This window comes from Stegostoma tigrinum, chromosome 1 (assembly GCF_030684315.1).
Source record: "Stegostoma tigrinum isolate sSteTig4 chromosome 1, sSteTig4.hap1, whole genome shotgun sequence".
NCBI classification, from domain to species: domain Eukaryota; kingdom Metazoa; phylum Chordata; class Chondrichthyes; order Orectolobiformes; family Stegostomatidae; genus Stegostoma; species Stegostoma tigrinum.
Window position 1 is genome coordinate 189,327,596 of NC_081354.1, and position 15,301 is coordinate 189,342,896.

At 43.9% G+C, this 15,301-nt stretch overlaps 1 protein-coding gene across 1 annotated transcript in view; it reads left to right on the forward strand.

The window, feature by feature from the left end:
• The window catches only part of LOC125456083 (disintegrin and metalloproteinase domain-containing protein 12-like), a 223,160-nt gene that overhangs the window by 174,513 nt on the left and 33,346 nt on the right, over window positions 1-15,301 (forward strand). Inside the window, exons 20-22 of the mRNA XM_059650791.1 lie at window positions 1,403-1,477; window positions 4,474-4,548; window positions 13,642-13,716. Of these exons, the coding sequence (XP_059506774.1) occupies window positions 1,403-1,477; window positions 4,474-4,548; window positions 13,642-13,716 (225 nt within the window). The remainder of the gene's footprint in view (window positions 1-1,402; window positions 1,478-4,473; window positions 4,549-13,641; window positions 13,717-15,301) is intronic.

Genomic DNA, 15,301 nt, shown 5'->3' on the forward strand with positions numbered 1-15,301 from the left:
ATGAGGTTCTTTACCACCTGCTGCAGACCCAGTCTAGAGGCTATTCCTTTAGGACCTGACCAATCCATCAGTACAGCTGCTGCTAATCGACATTGAAAGCACCATCCCTACCACAACAGTTCAGTTTGTGCCTCTGTGTCATTGAAAATGGAGAAGAATGGATTCAGTAGTCAACAGGGGACAATATGTGGTAATCAGCATGAGGTTTCCTTGCCCATGTTTGACCTGGTGCCATGAGACTTCATGGGTTCCAAAGTTGATGTTGTAGACTCCCAGAGAACCCCTGACTGTATACCTCTGTTCCACGACCTCTGCTGAGTCAGTCCTAAGACCGCAAGAAATAGAAAGAGAAGAAGGCCATTCAGCCCCTGAGGCTAACTCTGCCATTCAATAGGATCATGGCCAATCTGGCATTCCTCATGTTCACCTTCCTGCACTTTCCCCCATTCCTTGTTTCCTACTGATCGTGAACCTATTTATCTTCGCCTTAAATAGATGGAAGGGCTCTGTCCCTACAGCTCTGTTTGGTAAGGAATTACAAAGACTCACAATCCTCTGCAAGAAGAAATTCCTGCTGATCCCTGTCTTAAACTGGCATCCCTTTAACCTGAGACGATGGCTGTAAACCCACAAGTTCCCATGAGGTGTAACATTTACCTTGTTAAGATTCTTACATGTCTCAATGCAATCATCTCTCATTTTCACAAACTCCAGTGAGTAGAGTCCCAACGTGTTTAGCCTTTACTCATAAGACAACCCATCTATACCAGGGATCATCCTGGTGAATATTCCAGTGGGTCAGGTCATTTCCAGGGATGCTGTTGGTGGTCCCTGGGACATTGTCTGTGAGTATGAATCTGTGAAGGTAACTGTTCAGGCTGAGGCAGGTCTCCCACTTTTACCAATAGACCCAGATGTTTGTGAGGAGGACTTTGCAGAGTCAACAGGAACTGTTTTTGCCATTGTCTTTTCCGATGCTGGAATTAATGCCAGTTGGTCCATCAGTTGAATTCCTTTTCTCTTGCGATGGAATGGCTTGCTGGGCCACATCAACGGGCAGTTAAGAGTCAGCCACATTGCTGTTGGTTTGGAGTAATGTGTACACCAGCCCAGGTAAACATGGAAATTTCATTCCCGAAAGGATGTTATTGAGCCAGATGGGTTTTTAATCATTATTGGTTTCATGGTCATCTATTGTAATTTAATTCAATATTTTGTTTGAATTCAAATCCCACCATCTGCCTTGGAGGGATTGAAACTGAACAATAACTGGATCTAATGATAGTGATAATACCGTAAGGCCATTGCCTCCTCTTTCCGGAACACAACTCTCAAACTCTGACTATCTGTGTGCATGTACTGGACCCACACTAAGGATGCTTCTGTTTGTTACTTTTCACAGCTGGTCCCGCTGATACGTTAGCAACTGATATAAGTATCACACCAGCGCTTGAGCAAAGCATCAGTGAGATGACAGGTAATAAATCTTCCTGAAGAAATCTCTTAAATGTGATAATGCAAGTGATGTGCCTTTTATTTTTGAGTCTTTAAAATCTGCGGCCTGCCATGAGGAAGAGTTGTTTTTAAAAACTGGGATTTACCAGGATGTCTGTATAATTTCAGAGCAAGAATCTGACTTTGATTGTGAAGGTGATATTTTTGTGGCTGTGATACCCTGCAATGTGCTATTGTATATGAATAAAGTTGATTGATTTACAGCTAAGTGAGCAGGCTGGAACAGGACACCAGCTACAGGAGGAGCAGTCAGAGAGAGAGAGAGAAAAGAGACAGAGGGATGTGCTGTTGTCCTCCTTGCAGAAACCACTTGTTCTCTGCAGTAAAAGCCTCAGTTTAAACTTGATGCAAACCAGTTTGTTTTCCTACAGCCGTTATTGCGAGCTGTGACTTTGGGACGGATAAATCAGAAACATTTCCAAGTGAATCAGTTACTCTGTATTTCGTATATACCAGTGGAAGCTTCAAGAGAAAAACATTTGAACACAAAGGGCTGGGATATCCCAAGAATAGTCATATCAACAAAAACAGAAGTTGCTGGAAAAGCTCAGTGGGTCTGGAAACACCCATGAAGAAAAAAATCAGTTAACGTTTCGGTTCAGTGACCCTTCCTCAGAATTCTCAGAGCCGAAATGTTAACTCTGTTATTTCCCTCACAGATGCTGCCAGACCCGCTGAGCTTTTCCAGCGACTTTGTTTTTGTTCCTGATCTACAGCATCCGCAGTTCTTTTGGTTTTTAATGGTCATCTGAATTCAGAAGGAAATACTCCTGAGCTGACTTTGTACCTGACTTCCTACCTCCAGCAATAATTTATTTTCCTGATTTGTCTCGTGTCTGTAAGGGGTGGTTTGCAAGGAGATTTGAGTTTTAGCTAGTCGAATTAAATGTCAATGGTTTATATCTGTTTCTTGTAGTAAAATTACCGACATAATAATTCTTAGAATCACACAGCATAGAAACAGGCCCTTCAACCCACCGTGACCAAGAAACCAAATGCGTTAATCCCACTTACCCGCAATTGGCCCATAGCCTTCCAATTCTTGGCAAAATAAGTGTTTGTCCAGAAGCTCCTGAAATGTTTGCCATCCTATCTACTTGTGCTGACTCCTCCAGAGTTCCTCTTTAAGGAACTACCATTCAGTGTGTACAGCCTTCCATTATGAGTCCTCCAAAAATACCTCACCTTCCACTCACTGGGACTAAATTCCATATGCCTTTGCTCTGCCCCATTTATCTGCTGATCAATGTCAGGCTGCAGCCTGAGACCATCCCACTCACTATAAACAAAGCATCCAGTTTTTGTGTTGTTTGCAAACTTACTTAGCTCCTTTGGTCCACCTCATCCATGCCAATCAGATATCAAAGAACAAAACAAAGAACAAAGAAAATTACAGCACAGGAACAGGCCCTTCGGCCCTCCAAGCCTGCGCCAATCAAGATCCTCTGTCTAACCTGTCATCTATTTTCTAAGGGTCTGTGTCCATTTGCTCCCTGCCCATCCATGTACCTGTCCAAATACATCTTAAAAGACGCTAACGTGTCTGCGTCTACCACCTCCACTGGCAACGTGTTCCAGGCGCCCACCACCCTCTGTGTAAAGAACTTTCCACGCATATCTCCCTTAAACTTTCCTCCTCTCACTTTGAACTCAGGACCCCTAGTAATTGAGTCCCCCACTCTGGGAAAAAGCTTTTTGCTATCCACCCTGTCTATACCCCTCATGATTTTGTAGACCTCAATCAGGTCCCCCCTCAATCTCTGTCTTTCTAATGAAAATAATCCTAATCTACTCAACCTCTCTTCACAGCTGGCACCCTCCATACCAGGCAGCATCCTGGTGACTTTCCTCTGCACCCTCTCCAAAGCGTCCACGTCCTTTTGGTAATGTGGTAATATCGTAAATTAATCTAGTCCCATTTCCAACATTTAGCATTGTATTCCTCAAAACACCTCCAATTCATAAACCTATCCTGATGCCTTTTAAATGTTGTAACTGTACCATCCTCCACCATTTCCTCCGGCAGCTCATTCCATACACACACCACCCTCTGCTTGAAAAAGTTTCACTGGGTTCCTTTTAAAACCGTCCCTCTCACCTTAAACCTATACCCTCCAGTTTTGGACTTCACTACCCTGGGGAAAAGATATTGACTATTCACCCTCGCCAAGTCCCTCGTGATTATATAAACCTCCATAAGATTACCTGTCAGCGTCCCACAGCAGGGAGAATGGCTCCAGCCTATTCACCCTCTCTCTACAGTTCAAACCCTCCAACCCTGGCAAACTCCTTGTAAATCTTTTTCGAACCCTTTCTCGTTTCACAACATCCTTCCTACAGCAGGAAAACAAGGATTGAACGCTGTGTTCCAAAAATGGCCTACCAATGTCCTGTACAGCTGCAACATGACCTCCCGGTTCCTATACTTAATGCACTGGCCAATAAAGGCAAACCTTTAATAAACCTTTCGTACACACGTTTTCTATCTCCTGGTGTATCTTACACCCCAGCTCCTGACTACTGTTTGCGGCCTTTACATAATTTCAACTATGGAGTTTTTACTTCAGTGGTTCCTCAACTCTACCCACAGAGATTAAGTTGACAGGATTGTTTCTGCCGTTGCACTTTCTGATGCCATAATTAATGCGAGGTAGTCCATAAATTAGATTCCTCTTTCCTTGCAATGGAGTAGCTTGCTAGGCCATTTCAGTGAACAGTTAAGAGTTGACCCACATTGCTGTTTGTGTGGAGCAATGTGTACGCCAGCCCAGGTGGAACCAGCGGATTCCTTTCAGTAAAGGATGTTAGTGAGCCAGGTGGGTTTTTAATTTCTATTGACAACGCTTTCGTGGTCATCTGTAGATATTTAATTTGAGATTTCGATTTGTGTTCAAATCGCACCATCTGCCTTAGGCTAGGACATTTACTAAGGCTGCTTTTGTTTGTTGCTTTTAACAGCTGGTCCTCCTGAGATGACAGAGCCTAATACAGGAATCACACCAGAGCTTGGGCAAAGCACGGGAGAGAGAACGGGTAATAACTCTTACTGAAGAAACTTCTTCAACCCACTAAAAGTGATGTGTCTTTTATTTTTGTGCCTTTAAAATCTGCGGCCTGCAATGTGAAAGAATTATTTTTAAAAATACTGATTTACCAGGATGGCTGCATTATTTCAAAAGCAAGAATCTGATTTCGGTTGTGAAGGCAATTTTGTGTGGCTGTGGTAACCTGCAATATCAAGATGGTCAGTTGCAAAGGATTTGTATGTGAATGGAGTTGATTGATTTACAGCTAGGTGAGCAGGCTGGAACGGGACACAAGCTACAGGAGGAACAGACACAGAGACAGAAAAGACACAGAGGGATGTGCTGTCGTTCTACCACAGCAGAAACCACGTGTTCTCTGCAGTAAAAGCCTCAGTTTAAACATGATGCAAACTTTTCCTACAGCAGTAGTTGTGAGCTGTGATTTTTGAATGGATAAATCAGAAACATTTCCAAATGAATCAGTTACTCTGTATTTCATATGAACCAGTGGAAGCTTCCAGAGAAAAGCGTCTGAACGCACCTGGCTGGGATATCCAAAGAACAGTCATCTCACCATCAGAATTCAGAAGCAACTACCCCTGAACTGACTTTGCAAATTTTGTACTTCCAGCAATAATTTATTTTCCTTATTTAGAGTCATAGAGCAGTACAGCACAGAAACAAGCCATCAGCCCAACTCATCCATACCGACCAGAAATCCTAAATTAATCTAGTCCCATTTACCAGCATTTGGCCCATATCCCTCTAAACCCTTCCTATTCATTTTAAATGTTATAATTTTACTAGCCTCCACTACTTGTCTGTGTAAGGGGACATTTGTAAGGGTATTTGAGTTTTTGTGAATAAGTTATATGCCAATGGATTCTATCTACTTCCTGTAGCTATGGTATAATTACATAAATAGTAATTGTTGGAATCACACAGAACAGAAACAGGCCCTTCGGTCCACCATGTCTACGCTGACCAACAAACAAGCTGCATTAATCCCATTCACCTGTAATTGGCCCATCGCCTTCTATTCCTTGGCATTTTAAGTGTTCGTCCAGAAGTTTCTGAAATGTTGCGCGAGTACCTGTCTCTACCACCCTCCCAGGCAGCATGTCCCATATTTCTAACAACGTCTTGGTGAAAAAAGCAAACCTTTGAGCCCCTCTTACTCACATACTCATCATGTTAAACTTAGGCTCAATGGTCTTGAAAACATATGCCATGGAAAGTATTCCCATGATCCATCCAAAACCACCATCACCATTCCTAGATATGTCCTGTCCCACTGGTAGGGCAGACCCAGCAGACGTGACAACACAGTGGTATACAGTCAGGATGGAGCTGTCCTGGAAGTCCTCAGTATTGACTTTAGTCCCTGTGAAGACTCAGGTGCAACACGGGTGAGGAAACTTCCTGCTGATTAGATTAGAAACGGGCTTTCTGTAAGAAGGCAACGAGTGGTGGTTGATGGAAAATATTCAGCCTGGAGTCCGGTTACTAGTGGTGTGCTTCAGGATCTGTTTTGGGACCACTGCTGTTTGTCATTTTTATAAATGACTTGGACACAGGCATAGTTGGAAGGGTTAGTAACTTTGCTGATGACACTAAAGTTGGTGGAGTGGTGGGCAGTGTGGAAGAATGTTGCAGGTTGCAGGGAGACTTGGATAAACTACAGAATTGGGCCAAAAGGTGGCAAATGGAGTTTAATACGGATAAATGTGAGGTGATTCACTTTGGGAAGAACAATAGGAAGGCAGAATACTTGATCAATGGGAAGATTCTTGGTAGTGTAGATGTGCAGAGGGATCTTGGTGTCCATCTACATAGATCCCTGAAAGTTACCACCCAGGTTGATAGTGCTGTTAAGAAGGCTTACAGTGTGTTAGGTTTTATTGGTAGAGGGATTGAGTTCCGGAGCCGTGATGTCATGCTGCAACTGTACAAAACGCTAGTGCGGCCTCACTTGGAGTATTGCGTGCAGTTCTGGTCGCCCCATTACAGGAAGGATGTGGAAGCATTGGAAAAGGTGCAGAGGAGATTTACCAGGATGTTGCCTGGTCTGGAGCGCAGGCCCTATGAAGAAAGGCTGAGGGACTTGGGCCTGTTCTCATTGGAGGGAAGAAGGCTAAGAGGGGATTTAATAGAGACATACAAGATGATCAGAGGATTAGATAGGGTGGACAGTGAGAGTCTTTTTCCAGGGATGATGACTTCAGCTTGTACAAGGGGGCATAGCTACAAATTGAGGGGAGATAGATTTAAGACAGACGTCAGAGAGTGGTAAGGGCGTGGAATGCCCTGCCTGCCAATGTAGTTAACTCAGCCATGTTAGGGGCATTTAAACAGCCCTTGGATAAGCATATGGATGATGATGGGATAGTGTAGGGGGATGGGCTTAGATTAGGTCACAGGTCGGCACAACATTGAGGGCCGAAGGGCCTGTTCTGCTCTGTATTGTTCCATGTTCTATGATTACCATGTACTGTCCACCCTCAGCTGATGATTCAGTTCTACTCAATGTTGAACAACATGAGGATGAAGCACGGAGGATGGCAAGGGCACAAAATGTACTCTGGGTGGGGTATTTCAATGTCCACCACCAAGAGTGGCTCGGCAGCAGGACTACTGATCGAGCTGGTGGGGTCCTATAGGACAAAGCTGCTAGACTGGGTCTGCAGCAGTAAACACATACTTGACCTCATCCTTATTCATCTTCCAGCTGCACAGGCATCTGACCATGACAGTATGGGTAAGAGTGACCATTGCACAGTCCATGTGCATAAAAAGTCCAGCCTTCACACTGAGAATATCCTTCATGATGTAAAGCATTCTCAATGTGAAAACAGGACTTGGATTGTGTCTTGGTCACTCTTACTGATACAGACATGGAGAGATGCATCAGCAGCTGGCAGATTGGTAAAGATGAGGTCAAGTACACTATGCCGTCTCGTTGGTTCCCTCACCAACTGCTGCAGACCCAGTCTAGCAGCTATGTCCTTTAGGACCCGACCAGCTTGATCAGTACAGCTGCTGCTAAGCCACCCTTAGTGCTGGATGTAGAACTGCCCCACCCAGCACCGGATTACATTTTGCCCTGCTGCCATCCTCAGTGCTTCTTCCAAGAGTTGTTGAACATGGAGGAGAACTGATTCATCAGTCTGGAGAGAACAATGCATGATAATCAGCAGAAGGTTTCCTCACCAATGACTGACCTGAGCCAGGAGACTTCTTGGGCTCTGGAGTTAATGTTGAGGACTCCCAGGTATCTTCCTCCTGACTGTATACATCCGTTACACCAGCTCTGTTGGCTCTGTCCTAAGACGATAAGAAACATGGAGAGGAGTAGGTCATGCGACCCCTCAAGCCAACACTGACATTCAATAGGATCATGGTTGACCAGCATTCCTCGCTTCCACTTTCCTGCATTTTCCCATCACCTTTGTTCCCTGCTCATCAAGAATCTGTTTATCTCAGCCATCAATATACAGAAGGAGTCTGCCCCCACAGCTCTCTTTCGTAAGCAATTTCACAGACACTCATCCCTCTGCGAGAAGAAATTCTTCCTGATTTCAGTCTGAAATTGGTGCCCCTTGAATCCGAGACAGTGCCTCTGGTCCGGGACTCATCTCGTCCATGAGAAGTAACATGCTCATGTCATTCACCCTGAGAGGCCCTCAATGCAATCATCGCTCATTTTTATAAACTCCAGTGAGTAGAGGCCCAACCTGTTTAGCCTTTGCTGACAAAACAATCCATTTATACCTGGGATTGTCCCGATGAACATTCCAGTGGGGCAGGACATATCCAGGGATAGTGATGGTGGTGTTTGGGATGTTGTCAGTGAAGAATGATTCCTTGAGGATGACTATGTCAATCTGAGACAGCTCTCCCACCTTTGGCAATATCCCCAGATGTTAGTGAGGAGGACTTTGCAGAGTTCACAGCGGTCTTTCTGGCATTGTCTCTTCTGATGCGGTAATTAATGCCACTTGGTCCATTGGTTCAATTTCTTTGCTTTTGCGATGCAGTGGCTTGCTAGGCATTCTTGCTATTGAGTGAGTGCAGCGTAGGTTCACGAGGTCAATTCCCGGAATGGTGGGACTATCATATGTTGAAAGATTGGAGCGACTGGGCTTGTATACACTTGAGTTTAGAAGGATGAGAGGGGATCTGATTGAGGCGTATAAGATTATTAAGGGATTGGACACTCTGGAGGCAGGAAGCATGTTTCCGCTGATGGGTGAGTCCAGAACCAGAGGACACAGTTTAAAAATAAGGGGTAGGCCATTTAGAACAGAGTTGAGGAAAATCTTCTTCACCCAGAGAGTGGTGGATATATGGAATGCTCTGCCCCAGAAGGCAGTGGAGGCCAACTCTCTGGATACTTTCAAGAAAGAGATGGATAGAGCTCTTAAAGATAGTGGAATCAAGGGTTATGGGGATAAGGCAGGAACAGGATACTGATTGTGGATGATCAGCCATGATCATAATGAATGGTGGTGCTGGCTCGAAGGGCCGAATGGCCTACTCCTGCACCTATTGTCTATTATCTGTGTGCATGTACTAGACTCGTACATTTACTAAGGATGCTTCTGTTTGTTACTTTTCATACCTAGTACCGCTGACACAACAGTACCTAACATAGGAATCATACCAGAACTTGAGCAAAGCACGAGAGAGAGATAATGCAATAAATTTTCCCTAAGGAACCCCTTAAATGTAATAATGCAAGTGGCAGGGTTTTTGTATTTTTGAATAACAGCGATTTACCAGGATGGCTGCATTGTAAGAATTTGATTTCGATTGTGAAGGTGATTTTTTGCAGCTATTGCATCCCGCAATGTGCAGGTGACCAGTGGCCAAGTTATTGAGTAGAAATGAAGTTGATTGATTTACAGCTAATTGAGCAGGCTGGAACTGGGCACAAGCTACAGAAGGAACAGACACAGAGAGAGAAGAAAGACATAGAAGGGTGTGCCATTGTTCTTTCCTGCAGAAACCACTTGTCCGCTGCAGTAAAAGCCTCAGTTTAAACTTGATGCAAACCAGTTTGTTTTCCTACAGCAGTAGTTGTGAGCTGTAATTTTTGACTGAATAAATCAGAAACATTTTCAAGTGAATCAGTTACTCTGTATTTCGTATAAAGCTGTGGAAGCTTCCATCTGAACACAAAGGACTGGGATATCTAAAGAATGGTCATCTCACCATCAGAATTCAGAAGCAACTACCCCTGAATTGACTTTACAGTTACCCTACCTCAGCAATAATTTATTTTCCTGATTTGTCTGTGTGTGTGTGTAAGGGGTAGTTTATAAGGGGGTTTGAGTTTGGGTTGGTTGAGTTGTATGCCAATAGTTTATATCTACGTCCTAGTATAATTACAGATGTAATAATTCTCAGAATCATTCAGCATAGAAACAGGCCGTTCTGCCGACCATGTCTACGCTGACCAACAAACAAACTGCACAAATCCCATTCACCTGCAATTGGCCCATAGCCTTCTATGCCTCGGCATTTTAATTGCTCATCCAGACATTTCTGAAATGTTGCGCGAGTACCTGCCTCCACCACCCTCCCAGACAGCATGTCCCATATTTCTGCCACCATCTTGGTGAAAAAAGCAAACCTTAGAGCCCCCCTTAATCACGTACTCCTCACCTTAAACCAATGCTTTCTTTTCTCAGACACATCTGCCATGGAGAAAAGATTCTCACAATCTACCCTTTCCATAGCTCAGTCAGATTCCTCCTGACCCTCCTTTGCTCCAGGGAAAAGAAACCCAATCAATGCAATCTTTCCTCATAACTGAGACATATCAGCCATACTTCAAGCAAACCTGATGGGCTGAGTGGCCTAATGCTGATCTTGTACCTTACAGTCTTTCCTTCCCAGGCCACATCCTTGTGAAGCTTCTTCTTAGCCTCTCCAGTGCAATCACATCCTGATAGAACAGCTCACAATATTCCATCTGTGCCCTTACCAATGTGGTATAAATTTGCAACAGACTTCTTCTCTTATATTGTATGCTCCTGCTAATGAAGATAAGGAGACCCCCTGTATACCTTCTTCACCGTCCTATCTAGCTGTGCTGACTCCTTCAAGGATCTAAATACATGTAGAAGAAGGGCAAGGTCCCTTTCTTTCTCAATAATCTCTAGGGATCTATCATTCAATGTGTAAATCCTACCCTTCCGAGTCCTCCCAAAATGCATCGCCTTGCACTTATCGGGATTAAACTCCTCGCACCCTGCTTTCTGTAAAGGCTCCATCCCATTATCTCAGTTCTTCTGTCTCCACTGGCTATGTTCAGATGAGGCCAACTTCGACAAGGGGGCCACTAAAATGTCCACCTTCTTTCTCAACCAAGGATTCCCCAGCTCTGTTGTCGACAGGGCCCTCACAGGTCGGATCCATCTCCTGTACTTCTTCCCTCACCCCTTCTCTTCCCTCCCTCAACAGCAATAAGGTCCCCCTTGTCCTTATTTACCATCCCACCAGCATCCAGGTCCAGAAGATCATCAGCCACCATTTCCACCACCTCCAGTGAGATGCCATTACCAGACACATATTCCCCTCCCTTGTTCCCCTTTCACAGGGACCGTCCCCTCCGGGATACCCTGGTCCACACTTCTTTGACCCCCAATTGCCCCATTACTCCATAGCACCTTTCCCTGTAACCGGCGAAGGTGCAACACCTGCCCATTTCTCTCTTCCCTCCCCAGTATCCAAGGGCCCAAACATACCTTCCAGGAGAACCAACATTTCACCTGCACTTCCCACAATCTAGTCTACTGCATTTGCTGCTCACAATGTAGTGTCCTCTACATTGGGGAAACGAAACGTAGACTGGGTGACCGCTTCACAGAGCATCTACGTTCTACTCACAAAACAGACCCTGTTGCATGCCACTTCAACACGCCACCCTGCCCCCTGGCCAACATCTGTTTCTGACATGCTGCAGTGCTCCAGCGAAGCCCAGCACAAGCTGGAAGAACAAAACCTCATTTTCCACATGGGGACCCTACAGCCCTCCAGACTCAATAATGAGTTTAATAGTTTTAGGGTCAAAACTATCCCATGTCCGAGCCCTAAACCTCACACACCAGGCCTTGTTATCATATAGCCTGCTGCTACATACTACTTACTGTTAGTCACCAACGGTCTCCGTTAACATCTATTCAATCTCCTAGCCAGATCATTATTAACTCCTTTGTCTGTCCAACTGTCCTCCTGTCTCTTTGGGCTCTATCCCGCCTATCATTTACTCTTTGTCCCCTCTCCCTACCTTATCTTTTGCGTATAAACCAACATTTTTCTCATCACCATCAGTTCTGAGGAAGGGTCACCGGAGCCGAAACATTAACTCTGATTTTTCTATCAAATGGTACCTTGTCAAAGGTTCTACTGAGGTCCAGTACACTGGAGGTCATTTGGCCCATCATTTCAGTCCTGGTTTCCAAAAGAAGTACTGAGCAAGTCCCATTCTCCAAAGCCCTCCAACTTCATCCCTTTCAAATTGATATCAAATAGAAACTAGAAACGTTCTTTGGAATCTGCCTCCACAACTGCCCCAGGCAGCGCATTCCAAATCCTAATAATTCTCTGAGTAAAGAAGTTTCTTCTGTCTCACTCCTAGCTTTCTCGCTGACCATCTTGAAACTGTGTATTTCGTCACCTTATCAAAAGATAAAATTAGTCAGACTGGATGTCCGTCCAGCAAATCCTGACTATTCCTGATCAATCCCTGCTTTTTTTCCAAGGTTGAGTACAGAAACCTGTTCCCTGCTTTCTGTCAATGAGGTAAATTAGGGTACGATGCGTACCTCAAAAAATAACATGAATGTTTTGAGGACAGTGACAGCCAGTGGGTCATAGCAATAAGCATTAAGATCATGATATAATCTGTGAAAGAGTGTTCACAGGTCCAGAACAGTCTCTGTCCACATGCAGCCTTCCTTTACATCTGATTGAGAGTGACACAGAAATGCAAGTGATGTTTAGAAAGAGTAATAGTGTCATAATGTTCTGCTTGAGAACATGATGGAGACAAATCTGTCATGGCTTTCCAACAGGATATGGTAGTCATAGAGTAATAGAGCTGAACAGAACAAAAACGGACCGTTTGGTCCAACTTGTCCACACCAACCGGACATCCTAAATTAACCTACTGTCCTACTATAATCCTACTATCTCTAAATTAATCTAGTCCCATTTGCCAGCATTTGGCCCAAATCTCTCTAAGCCCTTACTATTCATATACCCACCCAGATACCTGTTAAATGTTGCCATTACACATGCCCTCAACATTTCCTCTGGCAGCACATCCCATGAGGTGTAACATTTACCTTGTTAAGATTCTTACATGTCTCAATGCAATCATCTCTCATTTTCACAAACTCCAGTGAGTAGAGTCCCAACGTGTTTAGCCTTTACTCATAAGACAACCCATCTATACCAGGGATCGTCCTGGTGAATATTTCAGTGGGTCAGGTCATTTCCAGGGATGCTGTTGGTGGTCCCTGGGACATTGTCTGTGAGTATGAATCTGTGAAGGTAACTGTGTCAGGCTGAGGCAGGTCTCCCACTTTTACCAATAGACCCAGATGTTTGTGAGGAGGACTTTGCAGAGTCAACAGGACTGTTTGTGCCATTGTCTTTTCCGATGCTGGAATTAATGCCAGTTGGTCCATCAGTTGAATTCCTTTTCTCTTGCGATGGAATTGGCTTGCTGGGCCACATCAAAGGGCAGTTAAGAGTCAGCCACATTGCTGTTGGTTTGGAGTAATGTGTACACCAGCCCAGGTAAACATGGAAATTTCATTCCCGAAAGGATGTTATTGAGCCAGATGGGTTTTTAATCATTATTGGTTTCATGGTCATCTATTGTAATTTAATTCAATATTTTGTTTGAATTCAAATCCCACCATCTGCCTTGGAGGGATTGAAACTGAACAATAACTGGATCTAATGATAGTGATAATACCGTAAGGCCATTGCCTCCTCTTTCCGGAACACAACTCTCAAACTCTGACTATCTGTGTGCATGTACTGGACCCACACTAAGGATGCTTCTGTTTGTTACTTTTCACAGCTGGTCCCCCTGATACGTTAGCAACTGATATAAGTATCACACCAGCGCTTGAGCAAAGCATCAGTGAGATGACAGGTAATAAATCTTCCTGAAGAAATCTCTTAAATGTGATAATGCACGTGACATGTCTTTTATTTTAGTGCCTTTAAAATCTGCGGCCTGCCATGAGGAAGAGTTGTTTTTAAAAACAGGGATTTACCGGGATGTCTGTATAATTTCAGAGCAAGAATCTGACTTTGATTGTGAAGGTGATATTTTTGTGGCTGTGATAGCCTGCAATGTGCAGTTATGTGTTGTTCTGAAGTTGTGCAGGGTCCTCATGCATTGAAAGGCAGGAGTTAGAATTTGTTGGTAAAAGTGATAATAGGAATAAACAGTGTGTAGTCCCTTCACAAGATTGTGCTTTCTCTGTGCTTGGAAGTTTACACGTACTGTACTGTGAGCCCCAAAAATTATAACAAGTCTATCAAGAGGTCTTAGAGTTGGCAGGCAAAGCGGCAGTCTTGTTTTGATGTTTTCGCAACTATCTTGAGTCAGCCAATTAATTTAAATCAAGTGCCTAGATACAGGAAACCAACTGAATTTAAAACTGGTGGTTTTGACAACCTGAAACCAATCATTTTATAAGAAATTGATGAATCAGCAGGACTATATGAAAAAAGGCATTTTGAAAATCAGGAAGAACCAACTGCCACCTGCTAAGAGATAACACAGGGAGAGCACCATCTAATTAATCAAAGGTACCAGGGAATTTTAGCTCAAAGTCCTCACCGAAAAATTATGAGCAAAAACATCCCTGACAGAAGAATTGGTGGAAGAAAGGCGTTTGTGGTGTAACAGAGAAGCCAGAGTGTTCTAGAAGACACAGTTTGTGTGAACTTGGAGATTATATTTTGATTTACTGTTTTCTTATTAATTGTGTTTATTAAGTGGGGCTTGTGTATATTTGAACAGTATTCCATTAGAATTTAGTTCAGTTAGGGAATAGTTCGTACTTCGGGGGAAATTATTCCGTTTGTTTGTAATTCTGTAAATTTGTTCATTGTTAGAGTGGAATAAATAAATTGTCACTTGTTGCTTATAAAGTGGAGATCAGGGAGTTTCTTTCCTTTAAGCACTCTTTTCACAGATTACGAGGGGTGGGGCGGACTCCTCTGGGTGTTTTGGGTGTAATTAGACTGGAATTGAGCGCAGGCTACAGGAGGGACAGACACAAAAAGAGAAGAGGCACACAGAAGGCTGTGCTACACTTTCTATCTGTGCCCCTCTCAATGTTGTACATCTCAGTCAGACCCCTGCATAACTCCCCTGCTCGAGGGAAAACTAACCTAATCTATGTAATCTCTCCCCATAACTGAGACAAATCAGTCATAATTCAATCCTGAAGGAAACCCAATGGCCCCAGTGGCCTAATTCTGATCCTCCACCTTACAATCTTACCATCTAAGGCCACATCCTTGTGAATCTCCACTGCACCCTCTCCAGTGCAATCGTATTTGTCTGATAGAACTGCACACAATATCCCATCTGTGCCCTAACCAATGCTGTGTAAACTTGCAACAGAAGATTTCTTGTTCCTGTATTCTATGCTGTTGGTAATGAAGTTCAGCATCTTGAATGTCATCTTCACCATCCTGTCTGCCTTTGCTGACTCCTTCAG